Raw genomic sequence first — 18,706 nt, 5'->3', positions numbered from 1 at the left:
GTATGGAAATATTTATCCTAGGATTATTATAATAATGAAAAATAAGAAAGAGCCTGATTGTCCACCAGTAGATAAGTGGTCAAAAAAGTTGTGGGACATTCGTACAATAGAATTTTATGGGAAAAGTTCATTCCAGGAAGCTAAATGAAATGAAACAGAAGATAGGCTATATTTACATATAGTGTGATCTCAGTTACACGTTTAAAACAATGTAAGTATGTATAGAGAAATATGCAAGGAGATACTCCAGAACGTTTATAGTTGGTTATCTATAGGTTGTGGGTTTATGAGTGATTTTGTTCCTTTCATTTAAAAAATTTTTTTCAAGTTTTCTACAATGAGCATGTATTACTTGTATTACCAGAAAGAAGTGTGATTTAAAATACAGTAAAAATGTATCTGTATAAATCTGCATTTTCTGATGTTTTTACGTGGCGCATTTGCTTAAAGTAAGGCTATATTTATGATTCTTGATCCAGACATTAACCACTTGGACATCTCATTCTTCTCTACATCTTCCTTCCCTTTTATAAAAAGATATATTGTAGCCGTTTGATGAGGAGATATACCATTCTCACAGCCTTATTTTTTGACCAGTACACACCAATATTTTTTGACAGTACAGCTCAGTGTTCTTCAAAAATGATGTATTCTTCGTGTTTTTGGTTCATTTCACGTGTTCATTGTAGAAAATATGGGAAGTACCAAAAGTGTAAATAAAATTTAATCCCAAACTCACTCTCCATTTTACTGTATTTCCTTTCAATCTCTCTCTTGTTTGTGAAATTCAATCACACATGACAGAGTTTTTAGTCCTGCCTTTGCTGCTTAACATTATATCCTGGGCATTTTTCTACGTCTTTAATAAATGTTTTTTTAATGACTCCATAATCCATCATATGGCTATATTCTAGTTTATTTAGGTAGTCTCCTGTCATTAGATATTATTCATTATTACATTTCATTCATTATTATAACACTGCAATCAAAATTATTAAATTTAAGGATGTGGCAAAACTGGAACCTTCGTACATTTCTGGTTTGAGTGTAAAATGGTGCAGCCACTGTGGAAAACAGTTTGGTGGTTCCTCAAAAAGTTAAACGTAGAATTATCATATGACCCAGCAATTCCACTCGTGGGCATATCCCTGTATTAATTAGCCTGCTAGGGCTGCCATAACAAAACACCGCAGACTGGGGGGCTTAAATAACAGACATTTATTCTCTCGCAGTTCTGGAGATTAGAAGTCCAACATGAAGGTGCCCCAGGGTTGATTTCTGGTGAGGCCTCTCTCTCTGGCTTGCAGGTGGCCATCTTCTTGCTATGTCTTCACATGTTTTTTTCTCTGTGCCTGTGCACTCCGGGTGTCTCTTCCTCTTCTTGTAAGGATACCAGTCTTATTGGATTAGGGCCCCACCCTTATGACATTATTCAACCTTAGTTCCCTCCTTAGGGGCCCTGTCTCCAAATAAAGTCACATTGGAAGTTAGGGCTTCAATATACGAATTTTCTTTTGGGGGGTGGGGCACAATTCTGCCCATAATAATACCAAAAAACATTGAAAACAAAGACTCAAACATACTTGTACGTCAGTGTTCATAGCAGCATTGTTCACAATAGCCAAGAAATGGAAACAATCCAGTGTCCATCAACAGATGAATGGATAAACAAATGTGGTATATCCATACGATGGAATGTTACTCAATCGTAAGGAGGAAGGAAGTGCTGATGCATGCTACAACATGGGTAAACCTTGAAAACATGATGCTAAGTGAAGGAAGCTAGACACAAAATGACCAATATGGTATGATTCCACTTATATGAAATATCTAGAATAGGCAAATTCATAGAGATAGAAAGAAGATTCGAGGTTAGCGGGGGTTGGGGAAGGGGAAAATGGAGAGTTACTGTTTAATGGGTACAGAGTTTCTGTTTGGGGGAGATGAAAGTTTGTGGAAATAGGTAGTGGTGGTGGTTGCACGACATTGGTTGCCACTGAATTGTACACTTCAAAATGGTTAAAATGGCAAATTGTATGTTATATGTATTTTACGACAATAAACAGTAAAACGTTACTGAACTTAAATTTGTCACATCTCTATTTCCTTATGAGAAATTACTGAAAATAGATTTATTCTGCCAAAGGAGTGTGAGCATTATAAAGGCTTTTGATACATACTGCCAAATTGCTTTCCAGAAAAGTTCTCTCAATTTATGCTCCCACAAACACTATATTAGAGGGGCCCTTTTACCCTGTTCTCACTAGTATTGGATATTTTTTGTATTCTTATTTTGATAGGCAAAAAAGTGTCATATTGTTGTACTGGTATTGCGCTGAATCATTAGTAAATCTGAAAACAATTAAATATATGTTTATATGATATTTATTGACTGCCTATTTTTGCCTTTTGGCTATTTTCTTGAAGGACTATTTGTATTTTGTTATTGATTTGTAAGGACTTCTCATATACTAAGGTACAAAATTTGCATTGCCATTGTTTTTTTTTGGTCCTCTTTAATTTTCTTTATAGTAATTTTTAACATATATAAAATGTGTTTTAAAGTTTATGGAGTCAAATATGTTTTTCCTTGTCATCTGTGTTTTCTTCCATTACTTTTATGCTTAGAAAGTCCTTCTCCATAAATATTCATCTATTCTTTATAATTATTTTATGGTCTCACTTTGTTTTTACATTGAACTCTTTAATTCATCTGGAATTAATTTTGATAAATAGTGCGAGGGGAAAAAAATTAACCTTATTTTCTGCCCAATAGCCAATTGTCTCAGAGTTGCTTATAGAATAGTGACTTCCTTTCACCACTGATTTTGTAATGCTGCCTTTGTTAGAGAGTAAATTCTCATACATTCCAGAGTCTGTTTCTGAGTGCTTTCCATTCCATTGAGCTGTGCCACACCGTTTTAAGTATCAGAGTTCTATAATTTTTTACTAACTGGAGGTTAAGAAAAACCACACTACTCATTTTTCAAAATTTCTTTGGCTATTTTCATCTCTTTGTTCTTCCTGAATGTTGTAGGCCCACCTACTAAGATTTTTCTTTGGAAAAGCAAGGTCATTGCTGTTCACTGGCTGTGAGACAGATCACGTCACTTCTTGGTATCTCAGTTTCCTCATCTGTAAAATGGGGAAGAGAATATCTTCTTTTGCCCAACTTCCAGGGTGATTGTGAGGATCAAATGAGATGGCTACGAAATCTTTGTGAAAAAGTGAAAAATAGAAAGCACGTGTTTTACAATGGAAATAGGCGGCGATCCCGGGTCTTTGACTTAGGCATTGCGTGGATGGCGGCTGCGCTTCGTTTTGGAGGCTTTGGCACTGGACTCTCTCTCTCTCCCGCAGAGCGCTTCGACCATCACTGCCCCTGGGTGGGCAATTGTGTTGGGAAGAGGAACTACCGCTACTTCTACCTCTTCATCCTTTCTCTGTCCCTCCTCACGATCTATGTGTTCGCCTTCAACATTGTCTATGTGGCCCTCAGTGAGTATGCAGGGCAGTGTCTGCTGTTGGAGTGGGGGTTGGGATAGGAGAAGACTTGAGGACAGCTTAGGGGAGTGGTTGGGTGTCCTGGTGGGACTTTACCATTCAAAAGAACCTTAGAAACAGTTAGAAATGAGCACTACTATCTGCTCATGAGGAGGCTCCAGACCTCAGCTCACGCCAATCAGTATTCACCACCTGTGTTGGCCTTCTCACTGGCCCTCTGCTGGGGATGGGGCCGTAATTACTGGTCTGTACCCAGAGTAGTAGGCATTTCTGAGGTGATCCCAAAGGTTGGGGATGTGTTTTGCTGTATGCATCCTCTCGTATGCCTTGGGAGACCTTCTCTGTGCCAGGTGGTAGAAGGTTACACTAGAGAAATTCCTTTTAGTAGCTCATGGTTTACTTTGGGAGATAGAAAATATACACCTTCATGTGTGCACGTGCACACACACATACATCAGCCTATGGGCAGATGGGATGTGGAGTTGAAGGAGTGGTCTCGATCATGACAGCTTCCTGGGAAGAGATGAGTTCTCAGCTGGATTTTGAAGAAGGGAGGGACACGGATTGGTGAGGAGAGAGGATTTTTCTTGGGTATTTTTTATTTCTTTTGTCTGTGAATGACTATGAACCGTGTCCGTAGTTGAGGGCTAAGAAAAAAGGAAGGGAGCCGGATGCTTGGCTTTTGCCCAACTCTCTAGTCCAGTGCTGGGTCCTGCACTGCAAATGTGAGCCCTTTAGTCGGGAGACTGCCGGCTTGCAGGTGAGTCCCCTGCCTGCCTGAGGGTTTATCTTTTGCCACCTTGTAACGAGGGGTAGAGAGGGAAAGAAGTGAGTAGGTAAAGGATAAGTGTGCATTTTTTACTAAAGTCACTAATTTTTTCTTTACTCCTCCCAATTTCACAGAATCCTTGAAAATTGGCTTCCTGGAGACGTTGAAAGAAACTCCTGGAACATATCCTCCCCTGGCAGTACGTCCCTGTGAAGCCCTCTTTAGCTACTTTCCAGCGTGCTTTCTCTCTGCAGTTCTCCCACCGTCTCAGTTTTCAGACATCAGAGAGTGCCAAATTCTAAAATAAAGAAATGTGATCTTAGTGGTAGCAAGCAGAGTGGAAGATGGCCAGGGCTTCAGGGGAGGTCTTTCCCTCACCCCCTTGCCTACTGCCTCCCTCCCACGTCAGTCTGATCCCAGGCTCAGCCCGCCTCCTCTAGCGGGCTGGCTTTGCCTCAATACACCTCTTATGTCACTTAGCGGAAGCCCCACCTTTCTGTTACAGCTAAGCCTTATTTTGTATAGCAGTTACATTTCTGAAAAGAAGATTCAGATGGGATATTTATAAATCACATCCTGTTTTTTTCCCCACCAATTTTTCATTTTTAAAGTGTATTTTTGATGGGTTTTCCATTGGCAGTGATGTTTGGCTTTGTTTAGCTTTGGGCCCCTCCTGAAAATCCCCTTCGAAGAGCTAATGAGGAATAAACAGACAAGCACTTCAGTGCACTAGCGATGTTAGACAGCTACTCGTAGTGAATAAACAGGAGTCCTTTACCTTCCATAAGGGGTATATCCAGCAAGTTTAGGATTCATCTGTTGTTACATATGGCTTCTTGGCCGTTTGTGATGTAAGTTCTAAGAGGTAAACATGGCGTAACTGGTGCCATGAGTATGGACTGAGGTGTTGAGTCCCCTGGTGTGGCTTCTCCAACAGTCCTTAACATCACCTCACTGTTCTAGAAGTACTCATTTGCTTCTTCACACTCTGGTCCGTCGTGGGACTGACTGGATTTCATACTTTCCTCGTGGCTCTCAACCAGACAACCAATGAAGACGTGAGTCAACTTTCCCTTCTCCTCGTCAAGTGTTCTGCTCCCAAAGCCCATTCTCTCTTTACCTGCTAGAGAACTGAGTCTCCAGGGTCTGGGAGGTCAAGGCAGGCAGGAACCTGGTGTGGGAGATTGTTAAATCCAATGCGTGGAAGAGAAAGCCGACTGCTTTGTTTGCAGCCAAATGCCTGTGGGGAATTAGGAAGAGGTTGAATGGTTGGGTGAGTGCAAGGTCTTCAGCTATTGATGGATCCTTACCGGCTAATTGGTGCCTCTGGATTTGGAATGGGGAAGGATAGTTGCACTGAATAAATCCTTGCTTTTAAAAAGTTACCAATTAATCCATATTCATTGTAGAAAATCAGAAAATACTGATGAACAAAAAATAACGTATAAGTCCCTGTGACTTTACCTCCTAGGCATCACCATTGTTAATGGTGTGATTTATAGTCTTCTAGACTTGTCTAGATTTGTTCCCATGTTTGTTTATGTGAATATCTACATATTTTTAAAAGAAAATAATACATACTGTTTAGTTACTTGCATTTTTCACTCTATCATGAATATTTTTCCATGGCTATGCATGTATTTATTTTCTTTCTATTGTGGTAAAATACATGTAACATAAAATGTACCATCTTAACCATTTTTTAAGTGTACCATTCAGTGGCATTAGTACATTCACGTTGTTGTGCAACCATCCCCGCCATCTATCTCCAGAACTTTTTCATCTTCCCACGCTGCATGTATTTCTTCAACATACTGTTTAATTTAAGCCCTGGCTTTTATCTTGCAGATCAAAGGCTCGTGGACAGGGAAGAATCGTGTCCAGAATCCCTACAGCCATGGCAACATTGTGAAGAACTGCTGTGAAGTGCTGTGTGGCCCCTTGCCCCCCAGGTACTCAGGGGACTAGAAGGTTCTGGAACTCTTGCGATCTTGTTACCTGGTCTGATGCATTCTACTGAATGTGGCCTCTTGGTGTCAAATAGGTCTTCCCAGGGTTGTCCCTTGATGCCATATCTACATGGACCATAGACCACGGGCTGGTTGTTTTGAAGGGAGGACCTTTCATTCTTATTTCATTGTTTGTTCCGTGATAAATATGGTGTTCCTTGGTTTGTGGAAGAAAAAGTGAATGGAAGACAGGAGGCATGTGCTAGGGTCAGGCTAACCTGCCAAAGGGCGGGTTTCTGTTTTCCAGCACACAGCAAAGTTCGGTCGGGTGGGTGGGTGGAGGGGTGAATGCAAAGCGCCTTATTAACTCTCCTGTCTCCTTCAGTGTGCTGGATCGAAGGGGTGTTTTGCCGTTGGAGGAAAGTGGAAGTCGACCTCCTAGTACTCAAGAGACCAGTAGCAGCCTCTTGCCACAGAGCCCAGTAAGTATTCCTGACTTTAAGGCTTTAAGACTTTAAGACTCAGTTGGTGATAGAGGGTGTAGGCTACATTTACACTGTAGAGATGTAATTAGGCAATTTTGTGTCCAGTCGCTCCAGCTTCCCTGCCTCTGCTTCTGCCTTGACATTGCCTTTTGAGCTTTGTGGCTTTCAGAAAGATTAAGATCTAGTCATTTCTTCAACATTCTGTGCCAGCCACTGTGCCAGATGCTAGGGATACACTGGTGGACAAAGCAAATGATGTCCCTGCTCTCCAGGAGCTCATTGTCTAGTGGGGATGAGAGATAAGAAGACCAGCCCTTGCTTAACGTTGTGAAAAGTGCCTCGATGAGGGAAGCGTAAAATTCTACAGGAGCAATGATAGAGGTCAGAGGTCAGGGGAGCCGGTTGGAGTTGATGGTGGTTAACTTGGGAGAACGGGGCTTCCTCACTGGTATATGCAGATGTTGGGGAAATTCTCCCACCTGTCCTGCTCGAGATGTACTTTATCAAGTATGTTCCTAAACAGATATTTGAACTTTCTTTTTTTATAGTAGCTTTACTGAGCCAGTAATTCACATACCATAAAATACCAATTTAAAATGTATGATTCACTGGTTTGTAGTATATTCACAGAGTTAAGCAATCATTACAACAATCAATTGTAAAACCTGTTCATTACCCGCCCAAGAAAACCCCGTAGCATTAACAGTCACTCTCCCATTCCCCCCAGGTCTCTCAGTCCCATTAATCTATTATAGCCTGACTAGTAATCTACTTTCTTTTGCCGTAGATTTACCTCTTCTATACATTTCATATAAATGGAATCATATAATATGTGGTCTTTTGTGACTGGCTTCTTTCACATAGCATAATATTTTTCAAGGTTCGTTCATGTTGTAGTGTGCGTCAATACTTCATTCCTTTATATGGCTGAGTAATATTCCATTATATTGGTAGATCACATTTTATTTATTCACTTCATCAATTGGTAGACATTTGGGTTGTTTCTACCTTTTGGTTTTTATGAGTAATGCTGCTATGAACATTCGTGTACAAGTTTTTTTCGTGGACATATATGTTTTCATATCTCTTGGCTATATACCTGGGAGTGAAATTGCTGGGTCATATAGTAACCCTATGTTTAACCTTTTGAGTAGCTGCTGGACTTTTCCAAAGTGGCTGCATCATTCTACATCCCCACTGGTAGTGTATGAGAGTTCCAATTTCTCCACATCCTTGGCAACATTTATTATTATTATCTGACATTTTGATTCTAGCCAGCCTAGTGGGGGTAAAGTGATATCTCACTATGGTTTTGATTTGCATTTCTCTGATGACTACTAATGTTGAGTGTCTTCTCATTAACTCTTTGGCTGTTTGTATATCTTCTTTGGAGAAATGTCTGTTCAGATCCTTTGTCCATTTTTAAATTGAGTTGTTTGTTTCTTTTATTGTTGAATTATAAGAGCTCTTTATATATTATCTATGTAAGTCCCTTTTCAGATATATGATTTGAAAATATTTTCTCCCATTCTGTAGGTTTTTTTTTCACTTTCTTGATGGTGTCCTTTGAAACACGAAAGGTTTACATATTGATGTGGTCCAATTTATTTTTTTTTATTTTGTTGCTTGTGCTTTTGTTGTCAGATCTAAGAAACTGTTGCCTAATCCAAGGTCATGAATATTTATGCCTCTGTCTTCTTCTAAGAGTTTTATAGTTTTAGCTATTACATTTAGGTCTTTGATCCATTTTGAATTATTTTTTATATATGGTATGAGGTAGAGGGTTCAAATTCTTTCTTTTGTATGTGGATATCCACTTGTCTCAGTACCATTTGTTGAAAACACTATTCTTTCTCCATTGAGTTGTCTCGGCACTTTTGTCAAAAATCAATTGACTGTAAGTGTGAGAGTTTGTTTCTGGACTCGCAATCCTATTCCATTGAGCGACATGTCTATTCTTATGCCGCTATCACACTGTCTTGGTTACTGTAGCATTGTAATAAGTTTTGAAGTTAGGAAGTGTGAGTCCTCCGACTTTATTCTTTATTTATTCCATTGTTTTGGCTGTTCTGGGTCCCTCGATTTCCACATGAATCTTAGGATCAGCTTGTCAATTTCTGCAAAGAAGCCAGCTGGAATTTTGATGGGGATTACGTTGAATCTATGGAGCAATTTGGGGAGTATTGTCATCCTAACCAGATCAAGTCTTCTGAGCCGTTAATATGGGCTGTCTTTTCATTTATTTAGGTCTTCTTTAGTTTCTTTCAACAACGTTTTGTAGTTTTCAGAGTATAGACAGTCTCCAACTTATGATTGCTCAACTTACAATTTTTCGATTTTATGGTGGTGCGAAAGCAATATGCATTCAGTAGAAACTGCACTTTGAATTTTGAAGTTTGGTCTTTTCCCAGGCTAGCGATGTACATACTGTCTCATGATGCTGGGTGGCGGCACCGAGCTGCAGCTCCCAGTCAGCCACTCAATGATGAGTGTAAACAACCGATACACTGACAACCATTCTGTGCCCACACAACCATTCTGCTTTTCACTTTCAGTACAGTATTCAGTAAATTACATGAGATATTCAACTCTGTATTATAAAATAGGCTTTGTGTTAGGTGATTTTGCCCAACTGTAGGCTGATGTCTGAGCACATTTAAGGTAGGCTGGGCTAAGCTAGGATGTTCCGTAGGTTAGGTGTCACATGCATTTTTGACATAGATAGGTTTATCAGGATGTAACCCTGTTGTAAGTTGAGGAAGATCTGTGTAAGTTTTACATTTCTTTTGTTACATTTATTCTTAAGTATTTCATTATTTTTGATATTATTATAAATGAAATTATTTTCCTAATTTCATTTTCGGATTGTTCATTGGGAGTATATAGAAATACAATTGATTTTTGTATATTGACCTTGTATCCTGAAACTTTGCTGAACTTGTTTATTAGTTCTAATAGATTTTTAGTAGATTTGAACTTCCTTTCAAAATAGAATCCTTACTTTTAAGTGAATGCTTTTTGTAAGGTAGATAATGGTTCTCTACTTTGCCTTTCCTAAATTTTGAATTTTCTTTTCTAATGTACAGCAAGCTCATGTTTATATATTATTATCATTTTGAATATCATTTTTCTGATGAATTTGGTCTTAAATCATAACAATCTAGGTTAGCGATTCTCAGTTGAATGTGGAGAAGGGTGGTAATTGAGAATCACTCGGGGCATTTTCAAACCGCATATATTATCTGAAGAGTTTGCCGCCCCACCCTCTTTGGTTTAGTGAGCTGTGCGTCAGGGCAGAAAGAAGATTGAGAACCGCTAGATCAGGCCTTGTTAGGAGGGAGTGGTGTCCGTAATAATTTGTGGTCCCTTTTATTATTGTCACGAATAATAATGGAAACATCTGTCCACAACAGACAGTTAAGAATAGAACTCAAGCTTCAGTTGCATTCTGCTGAGAAGACAGTAGTGTGGTCTTGGTTCTGAGTTTGGTGTTGGTGGCTACATATCTGTAGCATCAGTGTGGTGATGGGTTCAGAGGATTTCAGTGTCTGTGGATTATCTCCATTTGGATTTTAAGGAAGAGCTTTGTATTGAATTTGATATCTTTTCCTTCTCAGGTCCCAACAGAACATCTGAGCTCAAGTGAGATACCGGAGGACACCAGCACTCCTGAAGAGATGCCACCCCCAGAGCCCCCAGAGCCACCGCAGGAGGTGGCTGAAGCTGAGAAGTAGCCTATCTATGGAAGAGACTTTCGTTTGTGTTTAATTAGGGCTGTGAGAGATTTAAGGGGAGAAGATAAACCTGAGACAGAGAGGAAGTAAGCTGTCCCTTTTACCATTTTTCTTTGGTCTTTATTCACCTAACTGCACACTGGCATTTTCTTGCTGCAAGCTTTTTTTAGTTTTTGGACCATTGGCAGTCGCAGAAGATGCCAGTCACCTCTGGTAACTGGACAAATGGGTCTCTTGGGCCCTGGCACTGGTTTTCCGTGGCCTCAGCCATGGAGTCTCCTTGGACTCCTCTCTCTTCCCTCCAGATCCCAGCCCTCCTGCTTGGGGTCACTGGTCTAATTCTGTGATTAGCGATTCTTGAGACTGCTCTCAAGCTGCTGCGTGTCATGAGTCCAGAGGCAGTCACAGAGAACTGTGGCCAGGGAATCCTATCTGGATCCTTGGGGCCTTCAGAATTGAAGAGGAAGGAGAGTGGGCTTGCAGGAGTCTCCTGGCTACAAAGTGCCAACATTGCCAGCAAATCCTTTCAGGAATGGGGCAGGTACCTTCCACTTGTGCTTATTCGTGTAGCTTCTCCTTTGTCCCCCATCCGCTCTCTAACACCCAAGCCCCACTCTTTTCCAATTAGCTATATGTAAGTAGTTGCCGTAGAGATAACAATTTACATTCTCGTAGACTACCCGTAAACTTTTAATACCTGTGCCATTCTCAATAAGAGTTTATGAGATGCCAACAGCATAGCCCCTCGCACTCTGTCTCATCTCTCTTTCTTTCTCATTAGCCCCTTTTGTTTTCCTTTTGACTCTTGCTCTCAGGAGCAGGAATGGCAGTAATAAAAGTCTGCACTTTGGTGGTTCCTTTTCCTCACAGGAAGCCTGAGTGCTCACTTAAACACTACCCCCTCAGACTCCCTGTGTGAGGCCTACAGAGGCCCTGAATGCACAAATGGGGAAAGCAAGGCACAGAGAGGCTCTCCTCTCCTCTCCTCTCCCCCTATGTCCCCTCGAAAAAGAAAAGAAATAAAAGCTAACTAGTACTTCCATTGGGCCTCGGCTGAATGAGGAGGGAAAGCCCAGCACTGCTGCCCTCCCGGGTAAACCCACTCCAAGGCCTTGGCCCACCTTGGGCTTGGTAACCACACCGGGGCTTCCTCCAAGCCCCACTCTTCCAGCACTTCCACCGGCAGAGTCCCAGAGCCACTTCACCCTGGGGGTGGGCTGTGGCCTCCAGTCAGCTCTGCTCAGGACCTGCTCTATTTCAGGGAAGAAGATTTATGTATTATATGTGGCTATATTTCCTAGAGCACCTGTGTTTTCTCTTTCTAAGCCAGGGTCCTGTCTGGATGACTTATGGGGAGGGGGGAAGTGTAAACCAGAACTTTTAATCTATTTGAAGGTGATTAAACTGTGTCTAATGCAAACTGCCTGCCTCCTCCTTCCCCCTTCCGTTTCAAGAACCCCCATGAAGGTGTGAATGTCTTTTGGGGGGTGTGCTTGGAGTAGGGGTCGGGGTTGAAGGGGTTGCTTGTTACTACCCATACTTCCATTTTCCAGGAGACCCTTGGGTTGTAGAGAGAGCTCCCAAACTCTCCACTGATCTATACTACGTTCTGGGCTGAAGTTTACCTCACTCTGGACCATGAAGAAAGGATTGTCAAGACTATTTACAGTGTTAGCAAGATTGGGAGGGTCAGGGGGTTACATTTGTTCAAGAGAACAAGTTTTTATTAGGATATTGCTTGATGCAGATGGGTGCTAGTAAGTGCAAATGAGTCTTGGTTATTAAAGCAGACTCATCAGGGCCTCCTCTTGGAAATATATTGTTAGCGATCGTTTACAGGTGATGGTATATATTTCTTTTTAAATGGCTATAATCAAGACTCCTTACCAAAGCTTCTCTCACTCTTCCCAGTTAATTGAATTGATGAAATTTGGCTGCTCCCAGATTTCTTTCTACATCTTCCTATTTTCCTTGTAGCAGGATTTGAGTTTAGCAATCCTGAGAGAGGGAAAGAGAGAGAGAAAGACTCTGACTGACTCATATTCCTCTCTTATCTGCTTCTACTTTCCCATTCTTTTTCTGGCTCGCTCAGTTTTGTCTTGTGGTTAGATTTTAGTTAGTTCAAAACAAGGCCAAGCCTGTAGAGTTTGGAAGTTAGTAGATTGTTCCAGTTAACCTGCCACCCAGATGAACCCTCTTTAGTCAGTTCTCAGCCCATCCTGTCTCAGCCCATCTCCTCTCTCGGCTTAGCACGGATTTCTCTCCTCCCTCACCTTACCTCAGCCATTCTTCTGCTGACCTTTAGGTTGGTCAGAGAAGCTTTCTCTTTCTGAGGTGAAAGGTCAAAACAATAATCCCTTATGTCTAGTAGGAAATGATTTTTTTTGAAAGTTTCTACTTTTTCATACTCCCTGCCCTCTTTCTTTTTCTTTGTAAATCTTCTGGATTTAAGATCTTGACCTCAAGATCTGTCCCGTTCATACCATGCACCAGCAAGCACTGTCCCTCGTCTGAATTCTGATCTAAGGGCAGATTGATGAATTGCTCCTTCCCAGGGGAACAGGCCTTAAATTGTTTGCTCTTTTAAATGGTTGACATTCTCTCCACCTCTCCCCTTCCTCCCCATTCCTTAAGTTTTCTATGCACCTCCCTTTCTCAGGCCAGGATGGTCAGCAAGCATCCAAAACCTCTAAGGGCTGGTGGAATTTGGCTATTTGGGGCTGTTCCTTTGTGTCCATTTGGCTCTGGGGCCCTCCTTGTCCTGGCAGAGAGCATCATCTCGCCCTTTGCATTTTTCTCCAGGGCAGAGGTGGGTTCTAATGCTATAGCAGCTCAATTCCATTCTTCCTGCCTTTACCCCTAAGGCTCCTTTCCCTACTGACCAAATCTCTTTATCTTCTGGGGCAAAAAAATAGTTTGTTTTAAAATCTATTTTCTAACTTAAATGCAATTTAATATGTAAATCTCTGCACCTTTGTGTGAGCCTACAAATGTGTATGTGTGGTGGGTTTTTCACTTTCTGGTATTTCTTAATAAAGAAATCTTTCTTTTTGGGAGGAAGCCAATTGATAGAGGAGAATTCAATGGTTTTAGAAATATAGGAGTGTCTGCTTCTTTGTGCTTCTGCCTCATTTCTTTACTTATGCCTAGTGTGAGTGACTGGCTCCCTCCCCTGCTTTTTGACCCCCTTCCTTTGAGAGGGCCTTCAATCTAGTGGGGCAGAGAGGGGGACCTGTCCTGTGTCTGGTACCCTTCTGGGACCACTTGGATTGGCTCAGTGGTAACCTAGCAACCTGGCCCCCCTCCCTCTCTCCATGGCCTGGCCCTGTTAGTCCTTTTCTTCCAGCTCAGTTCATTTTATACTCCTGAGGCTGGAGCCAGGCTAGGGAAAATCACCAAGGGATCACAGTAAATGGTTTTTAAAAAGTGCTAATTTGCTCTCATGACTTGGTGCTGCTAGAGAAGAGTAATGCTTCCACTAACTCAAAAAGCATTTGTGTCAGTTTTGAGAATACATTCTAGAAATCACTTGCTGTTCTTAGGTGATAGGTTTTAGAAATAGTATCAAAGGCTAAAACTGTGAATATTATTAAAGGATGTAAGCCTAACTCACCAAAAAAGGGAGTCATTGTGGCTTTCCTGTTTGAGATACATATGAAAGGGGAATGGAACTAGAAATATACATCTGTAAACTTTCCAACGTCCTATAGGACATCAATGTAGGTGGAAAAACATAGTGTAATTAGCTGGGCCTAATTATTATACAGATAAACACAAAATATGTTTGTACAGTTTTAATATATACACTGAATTTCCAGGAGTGCAACAATTGTGTAAGTCGAAGGAAGATGGCACTTTATTATTTTGTTTAGAATTTTACCAAGAGCTGTGACTTTGAAAATCCTATCACCAACAGCAGGGCCCTTCATGGATTTTGAAGTTGCCGGTACCATGTACCCGTATTAGTCTTCCTTGGCAGCAACTGCATTCACAGTAAATCTACATATATAAGTGGAAGCATCTGACTACTTTATTATATCTTTTAGTGTAGTCTTGTCCATGCATTTGCATATTGAAATACACATTATCTTACTGTAAACTACTTTCCTTTTATTTCTCCTTTATATGACAGTTAGTGTATTATATTGCTATTCTGGAAATTATATATGTAAGCAGGTTATATTAACCATGAAATTCATTTCAGGGTGGTAAAAGGTACATTACAAAATATTATATATACCAAGGGAGGGTTGGGGCTGATAGGGTTTAGAACCATTTGACTAGATTATCTCAAAGGTCTCTTTCTACCTCTAAATATTTGGAAAACTTAGAAAATAAACAAACATTCCCCTCCCCTCACACCTTTAATGTACTTTTTAATTTTAAAGATTTCATTTTTCCTTTTTCTCCCTAAAGCCCCCCGGTACATAGTTGAATATCTTTAGTTGTGGGTCCCTCTAGTTCTTCCATGTGGGACGCCACCTCAGCGTGGCCTGATGAGCGCTGCCATGTCCGTGCCCAGGGTCCGAACCAGCAAAACCCCGGGCCGCCGAAGTGGAGCGTGTGAACTTAACCACTCGGCCACGGGGCCGGCCACTGCTTTTTAATTTTAAAAGTAACACATACTGATCATTGAAAATTGGGAAGGTAGGGGAAAGTAAGGAGATTTTTAAAATCACCTTATACTCATCACCAGAGTATACTAATCACTGTTAATGTTTTGGTGTATTTCTTTCTAGTCTTTTTTCTGTGTATGTATATTTTTAAACATAACTGGAATTCAACTATAGTTTTGTAATCCTGCTTTTTTTACTTAACATTTTCCATACCATTAGAAATTATTTGAAAATACTTCTTGATGACTCCATATTACATACATAACCTTTCCCCTATTGTCAGACATTTAGGAGTTTCCAATTTGTCATTATTATAAATAATGCTGTGATGGATTTCTTTATATATGGGCATATCTCTGATTATTTCCTTTGTATAGATTCCTAGAAGTAGAGTTATTGATTCAAAGGGAGTGCTCTTTTAAAGGCTCTTGATGGCCAAATTGCTTTACACACATCTCATTTAAACATTTGGTAATTTGATAGTCGTAAACTGTTATCTCAATGTCACTTAATTTCTATTTCTTCCGTTAATAATGAGGTTAAATATTTTCCACACCTCCCCTCTGCCTTATGTTTCTTGCTGTTTGTATTCTGTGAATTGGCTGTCCAAGTTCTTTGTTAATTTTTCTTCTGGTATTAGAGGGATTTTCTACTCGATTAATAAATGCAAGCTTGGAGCTCACACTCTGCCATGGGCCAGTAAATGAGGGGGCCTTGATTTAGAGGTGGTTTTCCAACTTTGACATTCCGTGCTCCATCACTTTCTTCAGGCTGCCCCTCCCACTCCCTTTTCTGTCAGCCGCTGCCTATCTGTAGCTGTCTGGCTGTTCCAACGTGGCTAAACAGGTTGGAGTTTTGTGCCCAAATTAGAGACATGATGATTATTTGTCACAAAACCCGGGCTCTGTCAAATGATCATGTAGTCAGTCTGTGCTGCTTGCACTGGCTCTTGCTCTCTCTCTCTCATCACATTCAGTACTGTGACTTACCTAAGGTCACATAGACAGTTACTAGTAGAGCCGAGATCAGAACCCGAATGTCATGACTCCCAGTCCCGAGAGCTTTCCGGCATAACCCAGGTGTAGACAGATAAAGGAGTCTGAATAACTTCAAGTGTCACCTGAATGAAATGAGCCTTTCATGTATCTGACATTCTGTAAATACTTGTTGAAAACTGACCATATGCTGCTGTTAACTTTGGGAGAAATTGCATTGCTGGCCCTATTCCCTTATAAGTAAGTTGAGAACCAGCAATGCTTTTAGTTTTTTTTTTTTTGCCATTTTGGGTTACTTTTACCAATAATCTCTCCATTTTAGGCATACAGATGGCTGACTATATATGGTCTGGCTGATATGGGGGTGGTTATTGGGTTTTTGTTTAAGCTTAAATCTCTTAAATCTCTCTCGAGACCCCTGCACTTAGGTTGAACTGATGGTGGGGTTTCTTTAGCACAGAAAGTCAGGAAGTTGCCTAGCCGAGTTCCCACAGTCAAGTTGGCTGTCCCTTTGTGAGGGCCATTGCCCTGGGCTCTTTCTGACGCGATCCCTGGCAAGTCCCAGAGGCAATAGTATACAAATGCTATATTGGTAACTGTGAAGTTATAGGAAAAGGTGAAGCCTACGGATCAAGTGCTATAGAATTCCGTTTATTTAGGGCCTTCCTGGAGGAGGAGTCTTGGCTGGGCCTAGAGGGGAGGCAGTTCCTTCCCACTTGATTGTGTTGTTGGCTGAATAATGTAGAATGGGGCTGAGTCGTGGGAGAAGCTAAGGTAGCCTCCATTGTGAAGGAGAAGTGGGAGAGCTGCTGCTTTTCTCCAGCTGGGAAAACTCATACCTCATCCTGAATTTCCTGACTTGGGAGGGGGACGGTGTTGGACCTCCCTGAGACTACAGCGATCAGTGCCCTTTTTCTCCTTTAAATACCTCTTTTAGCTTTTGTTTTAATGCCCTTGGTCTCTAATGGCCCCAATGCAGCCTCCACTTCACGTGAGAAAGCTGGGTGGGAGTCTCGAAGAGTGAGAGTTGGAGCAGCGGCTGGGCCTGTGTCCGACCACACTGCTATAGGCTTTAGGAGTAGGAGAGGGAATTTGTGGAGGTGGCAGCCTTCGTTGTGGGGTTTTGGAGGGGCTGATCAGAACCTGCCTGGGGGAGTCTAAGGTAAGATCGTGAGAAATAGAGGCAGTGAGTGAGAGGGGCGATAATTCAGCTGGGATGGTCCAATGCCCCCCGCTGCTTCCCCCTATGGGCCAGGGAAGAAGCTGCCTCTAAGCCTGAGTTGGGGAGGAGCTGTCTGGACTCCAAGTCTTTCTTCTTGAATCTGGCCTTTATCCTCTTCTTTCCAGCAGCCCCGGGAAGTCCAAGGGAGTTGCCTAAAATAAGTCTAATGCCCAGGGCTGATCGTCGTGCTGTGAACTGGGCAGAACCGGGGCTGCCTCAGACTCCTCAGGGGCGCTTTCCCTCCGTCACCGGTCTCTGTGGGCACCAGAGCTGGCACCCTCTACTCTGAGTCCCAACGCCCTCTGGGAACTTGGCTGTCAGTTTGTCTCTGGGCCCTAGCATTAGTCTGCAGACAAGGACATGTTAGCACAGCCTTTGTGCCCAGTCTTGAGCTCAGCACCCTGCAGGTTAAAAAAAGGTCAAAAAGCCACCATTTATTGCAGTTATGTGCTGGAAACTTTATATGGAACTCATTTATTTCTCTAACAGCCCCAAGAGGTAGGTATTATTAGATCATTATTCTTTTTTAATTTTTATTTTTAAATTATTTTTTATTGAGAAATAATTAACATATAACATTGTGTAAGTTTAAGGTGTGCAATGTGTTGACTTGATACATTTATATATTGCAATATAGATCATTAATCTTATTTTACAGAAAATAAATGTATATGTATGTAATTATCTGAAATCACGTAATTAGTAAGTGGTGGAGCCAGGGTTTGAAGACACTTTATCTTGAAAGACTTTGCTCTTGGTCACTGCACTAACAAGGGGTCCAAGGGGAGATGGGCCTCGAAGGGAGTGAAATGGAGGTAGCAGAGTGGTGAATGGTATCATTCATTGAGCATTGATTTTGTGATGGACATTGTGCTAAATATTTTACATACATTACTTCATTCAATCTTTGTAACAACCCCATGGGGCTAGTACGTTATCCCCACTTTATTGATGTAGAAAGTGAGGCTCAAGGAGGTTAAGTGACTTATCCAAGGTGACCCAGCTAATGAGTGACAGAGCCACGACTTGACCTCAGGTTGGCCTAAGTTCCTAACTGCTAGGCCTCCCCTGGCCTAGAGGAGCTGCCACTTGCTGTCCCCAGGCCCTGGACAGGCCCAAGAGCAGAGGAAGAGTCTCATTGCCCTGTGGGACCAGGCCACCCCCACCCTTCCAAGGGGAGCTAATGGCTACAGCTCCCTGGACCTCTGACATCCAGGCGGGGGCTGGGGGTGTAGGATCTCCAGCTGTAAAGACTCAGTGTCTTGGATGCCAGCCCTTGGTTTGCTGGGCTCTAGGCGCCACTTGGCATCTTGCAGGTGTCTGTGAGGCTGGACAGGAGGTTCTGGCAGCCCTGCCTGGAGGCCCTGGGCTGCAGACCCCCAGAGGCACTCCCTTTCTCGCCCCTCTCTCGGCCTGGAGTCTACATTTCCTT

At 41.8% G+C, this 18,706-nt stretch overlaps 1 protein-coding gene across 8 annotated transcripts in view; it reads left to right on the top strand.

Annotated features, from left to right (window-relative positions):
* Nucleotides 1-11,861, top strand: part of ZDHHC9 (zinc finger DHHC-type palmitoyltransferase 9) — a 29,290-nt gene extending 17,429 nt beyond the window's left edge. For 3 of the 8 annotated variants that reach the window (XM_070604759.1, XM_070604756.1, XM_070604761.1), the window contains 6 exons: nt 3,361-3,498; nt 4,408-4,456; nt 5,229-5,331; nt 6,122-6,225; nt 6,608-6,704; nt 10,325-11,861. In XM_070604759.1, the coding sequence (XP_070460860.1) occupies nt 3,361-3,498; nt 4,408-4,456; nt 5,229-5,331; nt 6,122-6,225; nt 6,608-6,704; nt 10,325-10,441 (608 nt within the window). In that variant the 3' untranslated portion in view covers nt 10,442-11,861. Of the gene's footprint in view, nt 1-3,360; nt 3,499-4,407; nt 4,457-5,218; nt 5,332-6,121; nt 6,226-6,607; nt 6,705-10,324 lie in introns of all 8 variants that reach the window. The other 5 variants (XM_070604757.1, XM_070604760.1, XM_070604764.1 and 2 more) reach the window with 3 other exon arrangements.
* Nucleotides 11,862-18,706: the final 6,845 nt, after the last annotated feature.

Source organism: Equus przewalskii, chromosome X (genome assembly GCF_037783145.1).
Source record: "Equus przewalskii isolate Varuska chromosome X, EquPr2, whole genome shotgun sequence".
In the NCBI taxonomy this organism is placed as follows: domain Eukaryota; kingdom Metazoa; phylum Chordata; class Mammalia; order Perissodactyla; family Equidae; genus Equus; species Equus przewalskii.
This window is presented reverse-complemented; position numbering and strand designations above follow the sequence as displayed.